The sequence below is a fragment of the Haemaphysalis longicornis genome, unplaced genomic scaffold (assembly GCF_048455015.1).
Source record: "Haemaphysalis longicornis isolate Haplotype H1 unplaced genomic scaffold, Haemaphysalis longicornis Haplotype H1 scaffold_3, whole genome shotgun sequence".
In the NCBI taxonomy this organism is placed as follows: Eukaryota; Metazoa; Arthropoda; class Arachnida; order Ixodida; family Ixodidae; genus Haemaphysalis; species Haemaphysalis longicornis.
The window spans coordinates 42,013,108-42,025,709 of NW_027526335.1; the positions used below are offsets into that span (position 1 = coordinate 42,013,108).

General features: G+C 46.6%; 2 protein-coding genes across 2 annotated transcripts in view; one reads left to right on the forward strand and one right to left on the reverse strand.

Annotated features, from left to right (window-relative positions):
* The window catches only part of Paics (PAICS bifunctional enzyme), a 36,613-nt gene that overhangs the window by 22,666 nt on the left and 1,345 nt on the right, over positions 1 to 12,602 (forward strand). Inside the window, exons 4-7 of the mRNA XM_077702984.1 lie at positions 5,976 to 6,183; positions 7,748 to 7,917; positions 8,606 to 8,783; positions 10,703 to 10,861. Coding sequence (XP_077559110.1) covers positions 5,976 to 6,183; positions 7,748 to 7,917; positions 8,606 to 8,783; positions 10,703 to 10,861 — 715 coding nt within the window. The remainder of the gene's footprint in view (positions 1 to 5,975; positions 6,184 to 7,747; positions 7,918 to 8,605; positions 8,784 to 10,702; positions 10,862 to 12,602) is intronic.
* LOC144173587 (uncharacterized) lies at positions 779 to 5,480 on the reverse strand. The gene is made up of 3 exons (XM_077701947.1): positions 3,670 to 5,480; positions 2,122 to 3,236; positions 779 to 788 (listed from the first exon to the last, which is right to left on the reverse strand). The coding sequence occupies exons 1-3, from the start codon at positions 3,778 to 3,780 to the stop codon at positions 779 to 781; spliced, it is 1,236 nt and encodes a 411-aa protein (XP_077558073.1). The 5' UTR covers positions 3,781 to 5,480.

Sequence of the window (12,602 nt, forward strand, 5' to 3'; positions counted from 1 at the left end):
TACAGTCTTGTCGAGAAGTGCGTTTAATCGGCCCACGTGTAATGTAAATCAGAAGCTCTCCAATACGAGACAATTGACAAATCCCTCATTTTAAATGCATGTGCACGTCTATGTGGGCCACTGAGCAAGATCAAGACAGGAGGGGAAACGAGGCTTCCAGGCGTGGCCAGAAAATGTCACAAGTGCTTGCCATAGGTTAAGCTAGCTGCATCTGCCTCGGGTAAAGAAACTGTGTGGTTGCCGTGGTGGGCATATCACTGCGCAGCCACGGAATGAATATCGGCCACTATCATTTCGCCAACCAGGTGCCGCTTCCCTCTCCTTTGCCGTCGCAGCGACAAAGCTTTGCAGTCCGCCATGGCTTCTATTGTGACATTATCTGGTCGCTCGCTCGCGCTTGCCGCAGTGGACTGTTTCCCGTCATATATGTTCTTGCTCCGTGATGTGGGCTCAGTGAGAAAACCCGTCTGTCCATCCACACTGCTTGATGTGTTGCACTTTAGCCGTTCAAAAAACATTTGAGGACCTTCATATTTTCACATCAGAATGCTTATATTTCCCCCCGAAAAATGCCTTCCCGGCAATGCATTTGTGTACAGTACTCAAGCCTACTTTCAAGCGACCCGTGCATAGCAGAGGGTGCAAAGAGGCTTACGTATTTGTCTGGTAATTCCCACTCTAGAGTTCCTGCATTAGTAAAAACATTCTCCTGCGTATCTACATTTTTAAGGTGCATCTTTGTCGAAGTGTTATTGTAGAAGCATTCTTAGCCCATCCTTCAGCCATCTCTGCAATAGAGAATTAGGTTTGCAGTTACAAATAATCCATTTGTCGCTAGGGGCAGAGATATAAGCTGTGTTCCTTTCAAAACTGTCCACCACTTAGTGTCCTCTTCAAGTTGTGATGTAGCGCCAGGTGCGGGACCCCTGAGGTGTGCAGAGAATACCATGCTCCATGTTTCTTGTTTTGCGCCACATTCATATCATCCAACCTCAGCAAACCAAGGCCCACTAGAAGCAGGAGCTTTTGAAACAAACACACCGCGGAGTTCTGCCCCAGGACATTTAAAGGCGGGGAGCAATGTTTTGGCAACTGTACTGTAAAATAGTACCGAGCAAGCACCCCCCTCGAAGTGCGGATAGTTCATGGAATTTTGGGGAGGGGGCCCTTGTTCGGAACTGCCCCGTAACTCAAAATTGTGGAATGTAAATGTTAACCAACCTTACCCCCCCCCCCCCCTCCCCCGCCCCTTTCCTGCCGAAAAACCGAAAAAGAAAAGAGTAATGCAGTTTGTTGGTGAGAAACACATTTTTAGTAAAGATGAAGAAGACCCTTCTTGGTGTAGCCAGTGTTAGCAATTCATATAGTGTTCCCATCAACCACGTTGTTCCCGTCAACCACGCTCTGGCTAACAAGCCAGAGAATCCATTCTTGCCATCGTCTGGCCCATTTTTGAGATGTTGAACAAGGTGTACTCGTGACGTGTTTGGAGGGCGTTTTCGGCGGAGCAAAAGGACTTTGGTGCCTCCCAGGAATATTCCGGTGTTTTCTGGCTTTCATTACGAATGCATGTCACGAACCACCGTTATCACTAGAGACCGGAAGTTTAGGCACTAAAAAAACGGGTTTTAGGCGCCTATTGAAGGCGCTCAAAATTGAAATTTAGGCATATATAGGCACTAAGTACTACCATATAGGCATATATAGGCTCGAATAATATTTACTCAGGCGGCGTATTTCAGTGCAATTTTTCGGTTTAGAGTAAACACAGGCTACAAACATCGGTATTTTGAAAATGCAATTTTATTTTCTTCATAAAACACTCAAGGGTGACGATTTCAAGATATCTAGGGTGACGCAACACTGTGCGAAAGGCTGTGGAAGCAGTGGCAAACAAGCACCATCTCCAGGTTTTCGGGCTTGAAGTTGTGCCTTCTGTCAGTCAATATCGTCTTGTACGCAGAGAAAGAACGCTCCACATCCACTGAGGTTAGCGGAGCGTACTTGTACTTTGGCACGTTGGATGTTTTGATTCCATCTGGAATCGCGGTATGTCCGCCGCTCAAAACCTCAGACAGTTCCGTCAGCGTTGAAAATCCGGGATTTCTGTCCAACACAGACTTAAGCTTCTCTATAGCTCTGTCAGCAACCGGTGCCCTGGGAGCACTAGCGAACCTTTCCTGTGCGTCCAAAATCAGCTGAATATTTTCAGTCAGCGTTGTGCCCGAACTTTCAAGTTTCTGTATTGTTGTTGCCAAGAACGTGAAATGGGCACACAAATAGGCCAAGTCACATGCAAGTGTAACATCATGTAGAACCTTCTGGGCCCTTCTCACGGCGACACTCTCATCTTCAGCAAAGCTGCTTACAACAGCCTTGACACCGTTTAAGTGTTGGTTGTAGTATTCCACTGCCGTCAGCCAAGTTCCCCAGCGGGTAACAACAGGCTCCGGTGGAAGAGGTACACCCGGCAGCTGCTCCCTGAAAGCACGAACGCGGGAAGGAGCCTTGAGGAACACCGCCTTCCCTACAGCTATCAGTTCGTTGACCGAACTGAACGACTTTCGTAGCTCTTCACACACCCGATGAATCCCGTGAGCAAGACAAGTGACGTGCAATAGTTCTGGGTAAAAAACCTTGAGAAGTGCACCAGCCTTAAGCATATAAGCTGCTGCATCTGTGTAGAGCAGCAGTACTCGGTCGTCGTGGGCTCCGGAGGGGTACAGAAGCTTCAATGACGAGTTCACGAAGCGGGCGATGGTCTCTCCGCTAGTTTTTTCTAGCTCTTTTGAGCAAACCAGGAAGGGTGTTGTTTTCTCTTCTGCGTCAAGCTTTCCGACTACAAAGTGACCGAGTACTCGTCCGGTGACATCTGTCGTCTCGTCCACAGAAATCCAAATGTGGAATTCACCGATTTCTCTTCTAATTTCTTGTAGCGTCTTCTCGTACAGTGGTCGCAGGTACTCCTTGCGAAGAGTCGACTCTGATGGTACCTTTTGTTTGCAGTACTTTTGCAAGAAATTCTTGAAAGTCTTGTTTTCGATTTTCGCCCAAGGGATGTTAGCAGCGACTAATGCTTCGCACAGGTCAGCGCTGAATTCACTTTTTTTTCCTTGAGCAATACTTTCAGCCAGGAACGATTGTCTTGATGTCGACGGCTGGTTGCGCAGAGCATTGGCTTGATGCAGTGCTGTTCTTTCATGCTGCTGCAAGTGGAACTTTTTTTCACAGGGTACCTGCGCGAAGAAAACAGTAACGAAAACTAAGATATTGCGTAAGGCACGTGAAACGTTGCTAGTGTACTTTTGCTTTTAGTCATGTAGAGTTGTAAACCTGACAATAGCTCAAGGAATGGCGAAGTTGGCCAGCTGCGCAATAGCAGGTAACCGTTTTTAAAATCATGATGCTTATACAACAATCCGACCAACACTGTGCCGGAAATTTTCAATAAGGAAGCCAGTTCCCGAATTAGGTTGCAAACATTGCACAACAATGAATAGCAGTTACCGTAAAAAGTTCTTAAAACGCACATTATTGGCAAGTTCTGAGCATTCAGAATAAATTTAGCGTAAGCACTGTTGGAGGCGTCACGTTTACGGTTGGTCCAGTGTTCACGTCAAGTGCATGATATCGTTAATTAAGATCAAGTGGAAAGTATTGTATTCTCACCTGCTTTCCGCAGGGTTGGCAGAATACTGTTTCTCCGTCGACGGTGTAGCACTGCGATCCACTGGTCCATTGCCGGATAAGGACACTTTTCGGCGTCTTAATCTTCGGCATTCGTCGGCAGGCTTCGGACGGATTACGGAGAGAGCAGAAACGCCAACTACGCTGACGTGCTGGCTGTAGTGATAGGGTCAATAGGTTTTCTCTTAATCTTGCCACAAGCTAGCCTCGCGCTGCCTCTCTAGGGCACGCTCTAGCCTCGCCCGCGTGCAATCTGCGCTGCAATATTCTCGACACCAAACAAATCCGACCTTTTTTTTTGGGGGGGGGGGGGGGGGGGAGGGATTCGCGAGCAATTTGTAATTGTTTTGCATTGTTTAGAAAGGCTTTTCGAAATCCCGTCCGAGGTAAATAAGTGGGAAAGGGTTCAGATTTATTTGCAATTTTTTAAGCAGAAGGAAAGGCGTGAAAGTCAATGTTGCGCATCTTGCCGAGAGAGTAGCTGTGCTTTCCCGCAGTACCGTCCTGGCCTTGAGAGGTAGGGCTTCCATTGGCCGGCTCCCTCGCAGGCTGGCGCTTGCGCGCTATCGTTGGGGGCGCTAGCAGACGACGCGCCGACGGAACCCGCAAGAATCTTTTTATGCCGCTAGCATTCAATAAAAACCCTTAAAAATGCTAAATACAACGTTTTCAATTGCTCTCTTGTTTTCTTCCAAACAAGCCAGTGCGAACCCATTTCCAACGCCAGCGCGCCTCGTCATTTTCATTACTTCATACCCCCATTCACAAACATACTGTTTTCTATACTCGCTGCACGCCGACTGGTTGGGGGACAACGCGTACTCTTTATTTTCACCTTGCATGCCTTGCAGACTAAATTCGACGAGACCATTCCTCAAAACACGTGTTCTCCTGTCTGTGACAAAACAATTTATGCCACTGTTAGCACTGTATTATTGCGCGAACAATATATAGGGCATTTCGGGTAATATTTCCGTCGCTACGCGTCACTCTGTCAAACAGCCAGCGACATAAACCCAAAAACGGTAAAGTGAGATAGCGCTTAGAGATCGCCGGCTGCGTGAGTGACGAGAGCGACGGTGCTAAGAATACTTTAACAGGAGTGCGACTGAGCGGCAGCTGCCTCTGCAGACGTGCCCGTCAGTCACGGGGAGTCTCGGCGGGTCTCTGTGACTCCTGCCACTGATTGCCCGCGTTGTATAATTATCGAGCACGCAGCCAGTTTAGGGTGGCAAACGAGGAAGAAATGAAAAATACTGCGGCTAATGGCGATACTGGCAGACTACAAAAGGAAAGACAGGCAGCCAAAGCCGCTGCTAGAGCGAGAAAACGAGACCGCTGAGATTATTAGAACGCTAAGCATGGTTGGCATAGTGTAGGAAGAAGATGATGATATTTTTGTGGTTATACGCTTTACTGAGTGGGGTGAAAGAAACTCTGCGTGGCGGATGTCTGAAGAGAAAGGAATGAGCATCGGGCGAGGCCTCAAGTTAGCAATGGAGAGAGACAAGATGCTCATGCATTCCCATCAGTCCAACAATAGATTTCCTTTTTTTCCATCGAGATATACGACTGATTGAGGCAAAGTCTGTACTCGACAGCACAAAAAAGGCATTTATAGGCGCTTAAAAGCTTGTATAGGCACGAACCTCAAAATAGGCACGTATAGGCACAATCAACTATTGCTTAAAATGTTCCCCTTCCTTTAGTTCATGCTTATATGTTAAATAGGCTCGATACGGACTGGAATAAAAAATAGGCATTTTGCCTAAAGTTCCGGTCTCTAGTTATCACAAATTCACAAGCACATTTGGCTATGTCAGGTGACAATAACAAAATGGCGAGTGTGTGTGGAATTAATGACTACCCTGTGTTCTTGGATTAGGTTCTGGTTTAGTCAAGTGTTCCTGGCCAGTTTAGGTTTCACTGGTGTGGGCCATCAACGGGTGGTCGGGGGGAGGGGGGGGTGCTTGTTCGGTAGTGTGCGAAAACTAGAAATACTCAGGTTATGAGAGGGGTGCACTTGCATGGGTGGGGACGCTTGATCGGTATCTTACGGTAGGTATGACTTGCACACTCCTGTGCAAAGTGCCTCTAGATGAGAGCAAACATTTCGGAATATGACTGCCATTGAATCTGGCTTCTAAGCATGCACACGTGAGGTCATTGCCAATTCAACAGCTTCATGGCAACCAGCAAGGACGAGAGCTGAGGAGCTTACGCTCGTCCTTTTATGCCGTCCTTGCCCTCTTGTTGTGTGGCTCTTCAAATCCTGCCCCTCGGTGCAGGACGATGCCAACCACGACCCCCAGTGGTCCACTGAGCAACTGATTGAGGCCAAGCTCCAGTGTGGCGGCATCACCATTGGTGCTGATGAGGTCCAGTTCATGCTGCGTACATCCCGCACGGTGTTCGAGATTCTGGAGAGGGCCTGGTCATCCCTCAACTGCAGCCTCATCGACATGAAGGTGGAGTACGGAGTGGACCTCCAGACAGGTGAGGATGGGCAGCGGGGCTTCCTGCTGTCTTGACTGCTACCCCTAGCTCTGGTGCAAATACCAGGACACAGTGCCAGGAAGTGTTTCTTTCAGAGTGTGCTCATTCCTGGAGTCATTATTATTTCGCATTTCCTGTGGTGATTTTAAAGTTATGAACAACTAGCCTCCTTAACTGAGCTCACAAAAGAGCAGTGTTAAACACGACTGTGCATCCATTTGTACAACTTTACCTTTGCGGCCCTTCGCATTGCTCTCGTCATTCCAATGCAATTGCATTGCACAATGCAGTGAGATGACATGTTTGTTATACCGTATTTACCCGATTCTAACGCGCCCCCGATTCTAACGCGCACCCGATTTTCCTGACAAAAAAAAAACGGAAAAACTTGCACATCCGATTGTAACGCGCACGGGACTTTGTGACCCAGACAAACGAATGCGAGAGAAACGGGCGAGTTATTTCCCGAAGTAATCTCACTCATCTCACTCCTCGTCGCTCTCTGCTGACCACAACATCTCAGCCTCGGTGCCTTCAAGCGCGTTCGCGATGCCACACTTCTGAACGAACGTTCAACCATGGTCGATGGGATCGTGGCCCGTGGCACGCCTCGCACGCCCATCCCGAGAGCTTCTCCAGAGGTGCACGCTTCAGCCGACCGCTCGTTTTTAACGCATGGAAGCCGCTGCTGCCATTGCTGTTATCAAGCGCGCAAGTGAAACGATTTGACGATTTGTGTGAACTCCGATAGAAAAGCCTAGGCGCCTAGGGTTGCTGCGTCCGAAAAATTGTTGCTAAAAGCTTTGGCGCCATCTTGAGATGGCGATGGCGATGGGTGGGACGAAATTTCCGCTGTTTCGGCAGTTTCGGTTTTGTATCCGATTCTAACGCGCATGCAATTTTTCGGCCTATTTTTTCGGGAAAAAAGTGCGCGTTAGAATCGGGTAAATACGGTACAATTCCTGCCATTTTCCTTTTTCTTGTTTTAAATGAGAAGCAAATGATTGCAATGCAGTATTGCCGGTCATCAGAAGACACTTAATTAATTAAGAAAGGGTAAATTTCGAATAATTGCTTTGAAGCAGTAGCCGAAAATGTAGTGGCCATTTTCTTGATTTTTCTGCTTTCCAGTTTAAACTTGACTTCACAAAGTTGGCAAGAACCACAACATGTGTAAAATCAGGAGCTTTATGAAATTTGTTTTCATGAAATCAGTTTTTAACTACATGTGTTACCCTTCAAGTGCTCTTTCTGTCTCTACCATTTGTGCCGCCGCTGCTTTGTTACCAGAGGAACATTTTCGTTAGCGCGTAACCTTCATTTATGCACTTTTCCTAAGCGCAACAGGCGCATTCAGAGAATTCTTTTGCCGTCAAGCTCTATAAATGAAACTAGCGGCATCATGACTGAATTGGTGCAACGCTGCCTACTCCAAACATGTCCTTTAGCCATCGCCTCTTGCTGAATGTTAGCACTCTTACCACTTCGTATGTATGCCCAAAGTCTAGGCCAGCATAAAAGAGAGAAGCACGTAACCGTTCACTTGAACTCTTGTTCATCCCAGGCGAGATTCTGCTGGCTGACATCATCGACAGTGACTCGTGGCGCCTGTGGCCGTCCGGTGACAAGAGGCTCATGGTTGACAAGCAGGTCTACCGCAACCTCAAGGAGGTCACTGCCGAGGACCTTGAGACGGTCAAGAGGAACTTCGCCTGGGTGGCAGAACAGATTGAGGTGGGTGCAGAGCTTGAAAAAAAAATGTTGCTAAGTGCCTGGCAAGCTTTGTTATAAGCTCAGGGTAAATCCTTGGGCTACCGTATTATGCCTGAAACCTTTAAGTGCTGCGGAGACATTATTTTTAAACTTGCCTTTGCTGCGGAGCGAACGAAAATGACTCCTGCATTTTTGTGTGACTGCATGACTTGTGCGTCATATTAGTAGCTGTTGCAGGCACAGTTAATGACTTTAAGGGGAGAAGCTGGTCAAAACTTATTTATTAATGATGCTGAAAATTGGCAGTCCTGTGTAGAGTCTGATTGTAGATATAAATTTAGTTTTTATTTAGAAGTACTATCGAATTCAGATTTCTAGAATTAATTTTGTGATAGCTTTTGTAAAAAAAAACTGGGAGAGATGCAGCTGAACCTGGTACCAGTGAACTTTGAATGGGTCGACGAGTGCAATAAGACTAATATCATCATTCTATCTCTTGGAAGTAAAGTTATGTCCATTTGACTTTCAGGCTTGAAAAGTGAAAACAAGGAAAGGTAGTTTTGTCCTTCAAACATATGCTTCAAACTGTTGCAACTTTGTAACTGTTTGGAACCTAGGGGTTAGAAATTGCCATTAAAGCAATATGTTGGCCAGCTTGCACTTCCAAATGTCGTCGCTTGTGACAAACTGTGGTCCTGTCTCTGCGCAGAAACTGAACCCGAAGCCCAAGGCCCAGGTGGCTGTTGTGATGGGCTCACCTTCCGACAAGGACCACTGCGAGAAGATCAAGAAGGCCTGCGAAAAGCTCGGCGTTCCCTGCGAGCTGAGGGTTGCATCAGCGCACAAGAACACTGATCAAGCACTGGACCTAATTGCTGAATACGAAGGCACGTTATTGGTTACATCCCTATCTGCCATTGGTGAAGGGGTACCCGCCGCAGTGGCTCAGTGGCTAAGGCATTGTGCTACTGAGTACAAGGGCACAAGTTCGATTCCCAGCCCCCGCGGCCGCTTTTCTGATGGAGGCGAAAAGCAACAGCGCCCGTGTGTACCGAGATTTCTGCGCACGTTAAAGACCCCCGGGTGGTCAAAATTAATCCGGAGCCCTCCAATACAGCGCGCCCCATTGCCTTTGTTGCATCAGTGCGTTGTACCCTACAATCAATCAACCAATTATTGGTGAAGGTGTGGTGGAGGGAAATCTGAAACATTTTTTATAAAACTTCTCTTGCATGACAGATTGCAAGTTTCAATACAAAACTGAAGTTGTTCTTAGGTAGATTAGCTTTCTGTGATTGAAAAAAAACAAGATTGAACAGAGTCCCCCTGCAATGCATAGCGTGTGGTTTGCCCATGATGACATAATTTTGACGTGAAAACTCGCTGTGCTATTGTGGTGTAAAGACGAGTTTTTGGGATGCATGGTATTCCATTTTGTGAGGTGTAAAGTGCAGCAGTTACGACGAAGGATAACGAAAGAATGACACGGACAAGCGCTTGTCAGTGTCGTTCTTTCGTCATCCTTCGTCTTAATTACTGCACTTTACACCTTGCAAAATAGTCATACTGCCAATCTAAGTACTTCAGGTGGTCACGTCACTGCCTGTTTGAATACCATATTTTGTCTTTGTTATTTTTCGGAGGTTGCCATTTTAGACACTGATAAATTGGCTTTTTTTTGGCCTTTATTTATTTTTGTTTTCGTTCAATTAAAATATGTGCACCAAGTTTATACCTGCCAGGTTTGCCGGGATAGCGTTAGGGAGATCTTACAAGGGAGGGGGGGGGGGGGGGGGTAGTAGTAGCAACAACAGAATGGGTAACTTTACACACATTTTTTTATTTACTTACAAGATAGCAGGAAATGAACTGTTTCTTCGCCCAAACTACCAACAAGCTACACCACTTAAATGTTTGACGTTGCTAACGCCGCCCTTTTCAGAAAGTCCTGGAAATAGTACTGCAAGCGCAATACAAAACAGCAGGAACTGAACTGTTTTGTTGTTTCGTCTAAACTAACAACAAGCTACACCACTGGAGACTTGCTAAATCTTCAGAATGGCCGTGCTCGTGCGTAAGCGGCGGCGGTGCTGCGTTTCTATAAACAGTAAACTAACAATGGGACGAACAGGTTCACTGTCTGCGTATGGCCGACTACGCTTTTTAAGCACTTCACTGATAACGATGCGAACTGGTGCCGGGTTGGATTGTCAGGTATACCTCCGGCGCATTGTGGCCATACTGGGAAAAGGATTAAGCCGAAGACGGGTGCGTTTCCGGGAGATTTTCGTTTCGGTCGTACAATCGTACAAAACCATGAAAATTCGGGAGTCTCCCGGAAAATTCGAAAAACCTGGCAGGTATGCAAGTTTCTTTTTTTTTGGTGCAATATGAAACCCTAGTGCAGAAGTTAATGCTATCCACATTCAGTTGATAATGTGATCAGTTAATTGTACTTTACTGCTGACCAGATTTACATCTGTAAACCATTTTACATAACACTAGCAATTGTTCTGCGCTTCAATTCACTAAACAAAATTTAATGAATCCTGCGGCACATTTTTTCCAGCTTCATCTAACCAGAGGTGTTTAGTATAGCCCTGCAATACTAGTTTTTTTCCATTAAAAACATTTTGTACCCACTGAAGCAGGTAAGGAAAGAATAGCATTGTCACTCTGTAGTGGCTTGGTTGCTTCCCATCTTCATGACACCTTGTTCTGTACAAGAAAGCAAAGAGCTCTCAACAGAATCGTAGTTTTCGGGGAAGTGTGTTTCACATGGCGTTCACATCGCCCCCACTCCCAGGCGAGGGCATTCCGACTGTCTTTGTCAGCGTTGCTGGCAGGAGCAATGGCCTGGGCCCCGTGACCTCTGGCAACACTGTGTTCCCGGTGATCAACTGCCCTCCGGTCTCTGGAGAGTGGGGCGCCCACGACGTCTGGTCATCGCTCAGACTGCCATCCGGTAAGCGCTGCATCCACTGTGTACTAAAGCCCCTAGCCTTTTTATTTTTTTGCGGCAGGACTTAAAGGGACCGTGCAGACAAAATACAAGCTTGTTTTATTCGAAAGATTTCATGTTCTATAGTGTCCCCAGTGCTTGTCCGGCAGCAAACGGTACCGTATTCACTGAGAAATTAATCAATTCAGGTTAAAATTTTGATTCTCCTGTCAAATCGTGTTTTTGTGACGTCTGCCATGAAGTCACAAGGGCGGGTAATCAAATGAACTTCCAGTGCGTCATTAGGCTCTGCAGCCTTGCCTGCCGTGAGTTCCCCCAGTTGGCACTACCATACTGAGCCACGGATTGTTGTCCGCCGTTGCTTTGTTTTTGACCGTTCTTGCGCCTAACTTGTTTTTGTTACGGTAGAACGTAATCATTTCGTGAAACATGAGGTATTCTCGACAAACAGGGTCACATAAGACAGTGCCACTTACCATATTTACCCGATTCTAACGCGCACTTTTTTCCCCCAAAAAATAGGCCGAAAAATCGCATGCGCGTTAGAATCGGATACAAAACCGAAACTGCCGAAACAGCGGAAATTTTGTCCCACCCGTCGCCATCGCCATCTCAAGATGGCGCCAAAGCTTTTAGCAACGATTTTTTGGATGCAGCAAGCCTAGGCGCCTAGGCTTTTCTATCGGTGTTCACACAAATCGTCAAATCGTTTCATTTGCGCGCTTGATAACAGCAATGGCAGCAGCAGCTCCCACGCGTTCAAAACGAGCGGTTGGCTGGAGCGTGCACCTCTGGAGAAGCTCTCGGGATGGGCGTGCGAGGCGTGGGCTTTGATCTCATCGACCATGGTTGAACGTTCGTTCAGAAGTGTGGCATCGCGAACGCGCTTGAAGGCACCGAGGCCGAGATGTTGTGGTCAGCGGAGAGCGACGAGGAGCGCAATGAGTGAGATTACTTCGGGAAATAAACCGCCCGTTTCTCTCGCATTCGTTTGTCTGGGTCACAAAGTCCCGTGCGCGTTACAATCGGAGGTGCAAGTTTTTTCGTTTTTTTTGCCAGGAAAATCGGGTGCGCGTTAGAATCGGGTAAATACGGTACGCCAATCGGCCAGAAAGACAACTCCAAAGTGGCGGACTGCTGTGCAGCTAAAACAAGCATAGTGCGCCCAGTACCAACTGCAGTGCTTATCGGTACTTACATGTTTACGTGTATTTTCGTAGCTTTAACTGTTTACCCCACCATTCTTACTGCTATAAAAAGAATGTGTCCTAAATTTAAGCGCAAATAGCTAGTTGGGCAAGCTTATAAGCTCTGCCTAATTTGCTTTTGCTTTTGCTGGCCTCAACCAGTCAGAGCTGGTGTGTATGACATCATAGGTTCTGTTGTGGGAAATGAGCGAGTGGGTCGCATGGCCATTCCCTTTTTTCCTAATTATATAGTTTATTTGAGTGAAGTTTAACTTAATAATGGTGTCAGCATGATTCTAACGAGGCAGTCTTTTGAATGATCCAAACTTGTGAAATTCTTCATCCTTAAAGAGGCTATGCAGAAAATCACAAGTATAGTTAATGCTGAAAGTTGAGAAACTTGGTTAAGGGAACTACAGCGCTGAAAGGCAAGAATGAACAAGCAATGTGAAATTAAGACAGTTTTTTAAGCTTTGGTTTCTCGTCTGTTCTAATCTTTTTCACACTGCAATCTAAATTGGACTAGTTTTCATCCCAAGAGCCCTTCAGTGTGAATG

Bases quoted from the DNA above. Each gene is read 5' to 3' on its own strand.
- LOC144173587 (XM_077701947.1), bottom strand. From the start codon at position 3,780: ATGCCGAAGATTAAGACGCCGAAAAGTGTCCTTATCCGGCAATGGACC. The intron at 3,237-3,669 runs GTGAGAATACAA...TTCTTCGCGCAG, and splicing joins GCCAACCCTGCGGAAAGCAG to GTACCCTGTGAAAAAAAGTT.